General features: G+C 41.1%; 1 protein-coding gene across 1 annotated transcript in view; it reads left to right on the plus strand.

The window, feature by feature from the left end:
* LOC126236135 (zinc finger protein 345-like) overlaps nt 1-7,620 on the plus strand; it is a 195,355-nt gene extending 187,735 nt beyond the window's left edge. Inside the window, exons 8-9 of the mRNA XM_049945216.1 lie at nt 2,887-3,228; nt 5,835-7,620. Coding sequence (XP_049801173.1) covers nt 2,887-3,228; nt 5,835-6,149 — 657 coding nt within the window. The 3' untranslated portion in view covers nt 6,150-7,620. The remainder of the gene's footprint in view (nt 1-2,886; nt 3,229-5,834) is intronic.
* The last annotated feature ends 235 nt before the right edge of the window (nt 7,621-7,855 follow it).

Here is a 7,855-nt window from a genome sequence, read left to right on the forward strand (position 1 = left end):
ACCTTAATCCAACCCCCAACATCACCACTGCTGAAGCCCAAGCTATCCGTGATCTGAAGGCTGACCAATCCATCGTCATTCTTCCGGCGGACAAGGGTTCCACGACCGTGGTACTTGATCGTCGGGAGTATGTGGCTGAGGGACTGCGTCAGCTTTCAGACAACACCACATACAAAGTTTGCCAAGGTAATCCCATTCCTGATGTCCAGGCGGAGCTTCAAGGAATCCTCAGAACCTTAGGCCCCCTACAAAACCTTTCACCTGACTCCATCAACCTCCTGACCCCACCTACACCACGCACCCCTACCTTCTACCTTCTTCCTAAAATTCACAAACCCAATCATCCCGGCCACCCCATTGTAGCTGGTTACCAAGCCCCCACAGAACGTATCTCTGCCTACGTAGATCAACACCTTCAACCCATTACATGCAGTCTCCCATCCTTCATCAAAGACACCAACCACTTTCTCGAACGCCTGGAATCCTTACCCAATCTGTTACCCCCGGAAACCATCCTTGTAACCATTGATGCCACTTCCTTATACACAAATATTCCGCATGTCCAGGGCCTCACTGCGATGGAGCACTTCCTTTCACGCCAATCACCTGCCACCCTACCTAAAACCTCTTTCCTCATTACCTTAGCCAGCTTCATCCTGACCCACAACTTCTTCACTTTTAAAGGCCAGACATACCAACAATTAACGGGTACCAGGATGGCCCCCTCATACGCCAACCTATTCATGGGTCGCTTAGAGGAAGCCTTCTTGGTTACCCAGGCCTGCCAACCCAAAGTTTGGTACAGATTTATTGATGACATCTTCATGATCTGGACTCACAGTGAAGAAGAACTCCTGAATTTCCTCTCCAACCTCAACTCCTTTGGTTCCATCAGATTCACCTGGTCCTACTCCAAATCCCATGCCACTTTCCTTGACGTTGACCTCCATTTGTCCAATGGCCAGCTTCACACATCCGTCCACATCAAACCCACCAACAAGCAACAGTACCTCCATTACGACAGCTGCCACCCATTCCACATCAAATGGTCCCTTCCCTACAGCCTAGGTCTTCGTGGCAAACGAATCTGCTCCAGTCCGGAATCCCTGAAGCATTACACCAACAACCTGACAACAGCTTTCACATCCCGCAACTACCCTCCCGACCTGGTACAGAAGCAAATAACCAGAGTCACTTCCTCATCCCCTCAAACCCAGAACCTCCCACAGAAGAACCACAAAAGTGCCCCACTTGTGACAGGATACTTTCCGGGACTGGATCAGACTCTGAATGTGGCTGTCCAGCAGGGATACGACTTCCTCAAATCCTGCCCTGAAATGAGATCCATCCTTCATGAAATCCTCCCCACTCCACCAAGAGTGTCTTTCCGCCGTCCACCTAACCTTCGTAACCTCTTAGTTCATCCCTATGAAATCCCCAAACCACCTTCCCTACCCTCTGGCTCCTACCCTTGTAACCGCCCCCGGTGTAAAACCTGTCCCATGCACCCTCCCACCACCACCTACTCCAGTCCTGTAACCCGGAAGGTGTACACGATCAAAGGCAGATCCACGTGAGAAAGCACCCACGTGATTTACCAACTGACCTGCCTACACTGTGATGCATTTTATGTGGGAATGAGCAGCAACAAACTGTCCATTCGCATGAATAGACACAGGCAGACAGTGTTTGTTGGTATGAGGATCACCCTGTGGCTAAACATGCCTTGGTGCACGGCCAGCACATCTTGGCACAGTGTTACACCGTCCGGGTTATCTGGATACTTCCCACTAACACCAACCTGTCAGAACTCCGGAGATGGGAACTTGCCCTTCAGTATATCCTCTCTTCTCGTTATCCGCCAGGCCTCAACCTCCGCTAATTTCAAGTTGCCGCCACTCATACCTCACCTGTCTTTCAACAACATCTTTGCCTCTTTACTTCCGCCACGACAGACATCACTGCCCAAACTCTTTGCCTTTGCAAATGTCTGCTTGTGTCTGTGTATGTGCGGATGGATATGCGTGTGTGTGCGAGTGTATACCTGTCCTTTTTTCCCCCTAAGGTAAGTCTTTCCGTTCCCGGGATTGGAATGACTCCTTACCCTCTCTCTCAAAACCCACATCCTTTCGTCTTTCCCTCTCCTTCCCTCTTTCCTGACGAAGCAACCTTGGGTTGCGAAAGCTTGAATTTTGTGTGTATGTTTGTGTGTCTATCGACCTGCCAGCGCTTTTGTTTGTTAAGTCACATCATCTTTGTTTTTAGATATATTTTTCCCACGTGGAATGTTTCCCTCTATTAACATCACACACACAAGTGTAGCTTAACTAAAATTACTAACTCAGTATTTTATTGCGGCACTCTCTCTTTTCTGCTGAGTGAAACTACTTTGAAGCTTTTATTGAAACACATGTTTTGTGACACTTGAAGATGAAGATTCAGTGCTCCAAATGCTTTGTGCTTTTAAATAAAAATCCGTATTTGTGGCTGAAGGCAGATGATTTTGCATTCACATTTTAAGACTGTAGATCAGTCACCACTTTAATAGTTACTGCTTTGAAAGTAATAACATGTTTCAGTTATTCAAGTAAGCTAGTTGCCTGCAAAAGATAGAAATCTGCAAAGAAATCTTAGTGTGCTACATTACCTTGATTAATTTCAAAGTTGTGTTACATAGAAACTACATAGTCAAGTTAAATTCAGGAAGTATACTCAAGGACAGGTTAAGTCATTCTCTACTACATTCCTCTCTTGTATATATGTTAATCCTAGCATGTGTTAGAGCACTGTGTGTTGTTTACAAACATCAAAATTTTGAAGGCTTCTGTTGTTAAAATAAGGTAGAACAGATGTAATGCAAAAATAATGTCTAAAAATGACTTTCAGATGCCAGCACACATCTTGACTCACTTTGGTGGTGAAGTGTCAAGAGTCCCAGAGCGTTACCGAAGACTCTTATCACGTCCACGAAGACGCATTCACACATGTGAATATTGTGGACGAGACTTTCCTTCAAGTATACGTCTACGGTGCCACATCAGACGACATACAGGTGAACGCCCATACACATGTCAGCTCTGTGGAAAGAACTTCTACACAAACCTGCAGCTTGTCGTCCATGTACGTCATCATGCTGGTGAACGCACTTATCGCTGTCCTGCACCATCTTGTCCTCGAGCATTTGCCAGTGCATCTGCTCTGCGTGCACATTGTGCAACACATGCAAGGGTAAGCTAATACTTAAATTTGCTGAATAATACAAAAAGCCTCTGAACGTCGTTAGTTTCCAGTAGTTGTTTTTCTTCTGATTTTTATCATCCTTAGGATCTTCTTAAATTTGATTACGTTTTAAGTAATGCAGCTAACAAGTTAATATGACATTTTGCTCTTTCTCCAGTCAAATACGATATCAGATTTCTTGTTTGTCTTGTAATGTCACTGTTTGCACTTGATGTGATTCATCTGTTTGCAACCTGCTTTTACCTTTATGGGCGACCTATAAAGTCCTGTATCTCTCTCTCTCTCTCTCTCTCTCTCTCTCTCTCTCTCCCTCCCTCCCTCCCTCCCTCTCTCTCTCTCTCTCTCTCCCCCTCCCTCTCTCTCTCTCTCTCTCTCCCCCTCCCTCCCTCTCCCTCCCCCCTTTCACTCTCTCCCCCCCCCTCTGCCCCCACGTCTCTCTCTCTCTCTCTCTCTCTCTCTCTCTCTCTCTCTCTCTCTCGCTCTCGCTCTCTCTCTCTCGCCCTCCCTCCCTCCCTCCCTCCCTCCCCCCCACCTCCCCTCTCCCTCTCTTAACTACGGTACACCAGCACACAGAGTGAAACCATCACAATATAAATTAAGTTTTGTTTTTCAGTTGTAAAGCAAGGACCTAAAAAACATTTGAATAGTAAGATGTATCTGGCAGAACTCCAAATACGCACATTGTGTAAAAAAAGAAAATATTGGTACAAAATACTCTCCACCATGCATTTTACAGCGACATTTGGACTCTAGAGTGGCTGCAAATGTAGAAACAATGTTGAAATTAAAAATTTATGGATCATCATACTTGTTTTTTCATAACTTACAGAATACAAAATTATCAGTCCATTTCTCTAAACTGTGCAGAGTTTTATAATTCCATAGAAGTGCCAGTAGAAATTTCGAGCATGCATTATATTTCACATTAAAGGAGACTTGTGGAGAAGCAGCTATTCAGATGTCACTGATAGATTTATCTGAAAACTAAATCGTTTCACTGTACATTTTTAAGATGCCATTCTAATTGTCTTAAGCACTGTAAACATTTTACATTAAACTGTACTTTGTTCAAAATTGCATTACAATTGGCAGTGCTTGTGGGGAGGCTCACATAAAAGGCACTGCCTGCATTAAGTCAATCTAGTGTGACGTATAGCAGCAGCAACCACCAACAGTTGTCAAAGTTCCACCTCTCCAGTATAACTAATGCCACTTCCCTTACACTTCAGACAGCTTTCTGTACTGTGGGGTCATTGTTTGCGCATTGAGATTTTGTGTGTTTTCATTTCTTAAAGTTGTGAGGTTAATATTTTATCTGTTATTACTATTGTTTGTTGTATGTTGCTGTTCAATGTCAAAGGAGTTTGTCAAATGTAATTAAGTGGGAAAGTTAACATCTCTCACTTTGCCAGAGGATTGCTGCACAAGATCAGTTGAAAGAGATGGTTTTATGAATTATATGCGTACACAGTCAACAGTTGTCTTGATAATGCTCACAACCATTCTGTTGTTATTGGTGAGATACCTACCTTGGCAAAGTGGAAGGAGGAAATGATTGATGGCTTCAGCATCACAATGAGGATGTAAGATATGGTGTTAAAAGGTGGAACTTGCGGAACTCTTAATATCTCTCCATAAAACGTGCTTCACCAGATATAAAATAGACCAGCTGGCAAAAAACATATAGGCATACAGTCTCTGAGCTGCCATTTCAACCCAATGGGATTTGTGTAGGCCCAAGTTAAAGACTGTTGCTAGTAATAAATAAAGTAAAATAAAAATTACTCTACGACTGAAGCATTCACCAATGAAGCTGTTAGGAAAGCCATCTCTGACAACCCGAAGAAAGCTGCCACTCGTATGCAGTGTGACATGGGAATAGCTTGGTGGAACGAACCTATTATAGAGTAAATGATCATATCAGAATTAACAACAGAGTGTGATAGTGGAACATGTAATTGAGCTATTCTCACGTAACGTCTGTACGCCATGGACCATCAGGTGCTAGTGGTACATTCACTTCTTGCTTAATCACCATCTGACAGAATTCTCGTACAACTAGATGATAATGCCACATTAGCATTTCAGAACAAAGTAATGTATATGTGCTTTTTCTTAAACTCTGTTCTCAATAAAATAAAAGACTTGTGTTTGTGGCCTGTTACCATGATGTGTTTGTAACATCTGTTGCCAGCTGCTATACATGTGCTAAGAACCATTTTCATTTTTTTGGTTGGTAATTTTTGTTATGTGAGAGAGAACTTTTCCAGTTGTCCCAAGTCTTATATTCTACAAAACACACAATTTTCCTTGTTTGTACTGACTAATGTTTATGAGTAAATAATTGTGAGGAAGCAGATTACATCACACAAGTATGATATATAGTATGCCTGTAATACATTTCTCATTATGACTCAGCCAAAAGCTTTAAAGCGTAAAATAATAAGACAAGAAATACGGTTTTGTGTGATTACATACTAGGAATTCTTAAACAGTGTCTTATTTTGCTTTTTCATAGATTAAATAGTAGTTTATTTCAGATGATACCATAAATTCAGAACCATTGTATTATTCCTCTCTCATATTTTTTTCAGGTAAAACAGTACAATTGCCCACAGTGTGGAAAGGCTTTCTTCTGGCGTTCTGCATTTGTAGCACATGCCAGACAGCACACTGGATCAAGGCCATATGTGTGCGGAGCCTGCAACAAGTCATTCACACTACGGGGGAAGCTAAGTTTGCACCTACGGCGGAAGCATGCTGCTGAACTAGGCCCTGGAGCTGAGGGCGAGGAAGGCCCACGATATTGCGCAGACTGCGGTCGTGGCTTCCGGACTGGAGTTCTCCTTGTAGACCATGCACGTGAAGCTGGTTGTGTTACTCCTCACCTGCCTGAAGGGACAGGTTAAAGAAAGATGCACAAATATGAAGAGAATAACATGTGGCACATGTTGACCAAATGCTTTACAAGTTGTTGTATACCTTGAGTACCGAAGCGTAGGATACCTATATGAGTGCCAGAATATTTTTAATTCAAACTAACACACTGACATATGATCATGTGAAACTTTTGTTTCCTTATGAATGCCCTTTTAAGACTCAGCTAGTGATATCGAACACTGAAATAAAAACACGAGTTTTGAATGTTGTTCTAAATTTACTGGGTTAGTCATGTAGAGTGGAGCAAAGGGATGGATTATTTCCTTTGCACTAGGCAACTGTTAGCTGATTAGGCAGTCACCAATAATTAGGGGAATGCCTAAGCCATATATTTTTTAGTCAAGATTTCAGTTTTCTATGGTAAATTATTTTAGGTGTATTTATTTCTTAAAAAGCCTTTCACTGTATCTGATCAGACAAAAAATCAGGATCTTCCATTTCTTTTAAATATGTCTGCATCCTCAGTCAGTTAATTCTTGGCAGTTTTATGACAAATTTACCACCATGTGAAAATATTTTCTTCAGGTATTAAAGATTTCTGTGTGTATTTCACTTTCCTTGCATTTAAGAAATTCTGAGTATTAAATAGACATCAAGTTAATTGGCAAGACATTTAATTTTCCAACTGACACTGCCAATTTTATAATAACATTTAAGAGGTACCATCCATGTTCAAATTATTGTTTAATATTACTTTCTGATATGATATGTAAAAAAAAAAAGAAATATTTGGTCAGCTGTAGATGCTAATAGAAGAACCAAAGCAACTACAACAGAGGAATGTTTTGATACAGTATACCCCAAATGATGCTGTGTTGGTTACTTGTAAAAGTTTCTAAGAAAAATACAGCACTATTTTCTTCTGATCATTAAGTGACATATTTAGACTACTTTGTGATTTAGAAGCAATGTGTATATTAAAGTGCCATTATCTGAGTTGTATATTGTTTAAAAAGAAAATTTTCTAATGTGTGGTAAGCCATGGGATATTTTTGAAAATGTTCTTTTTATGGTGTATTTGAATATTGTTTTGAAGGGATAATGATATGTGAGGAGGTTTATGAGTGTGCTTCATATAGTGATAAAGCAGTTGATAAGACTGGAGTGGATTAATTTTCTCTTGAGCATTTGATAGATGTCTTGGTAGTCTCTTCCAGAAACAAACTGGTATTTTAAAATGGTCTCCCTTTAATTCATTATAGCAGTGCTGTGTTGCACCTCTTAAAAAAGGACAGTTTTTTCTAAACTGTGTATGACTGACTGATGAGTGCTACAGTCCCTAGTTCCCCCCCCCCCCCCCCCCCCCTCTAGTGTGGCCGTTTGATATGGAAGAGACAGCTAGACAGCTCAGTTACCTGTTTTGATAAGACATTTTGTGTTACAGATGTACTACTTTGTCTCTCATTCCATATTTTACAAAATAAAACTCCGTGTGTCGTTCTTTGTTCTTTTATTCATTTTGTTCATTATCAGTTTTCAAGCTATTGAAATTCATAGTTGTGTGTGTAAATTTTTCTGCTTCTTTGCACCATAAATAATGACGCAATATTGGAAGAATGAGAGATTCTTGAAATAAAAATTTTTGGTGTGCTTTTCATGTCCATATTGTTTTAAAATAATTCATTGTATTCAGTTTACTAACTGCCCACTCATACAGAACATTATGTGAATATCT

The sequence above is a fragment of the Schistocerca nitens genome, chromosome 2 (assembly GCF_023898315.1).
Source record: "Schistocerca nitens isolate TAMUIC-IGC-003100 chromosome 2, iqSchNite1.1, whole genome shotgun sequence".
Taxonomy (NCBI): domain Eukaryota; kingdom Metazoa; phylum Arthropoda; class Insecta; order Orthoptera; family Acrididae; genus Schistocerca; species Schistocerca nitens.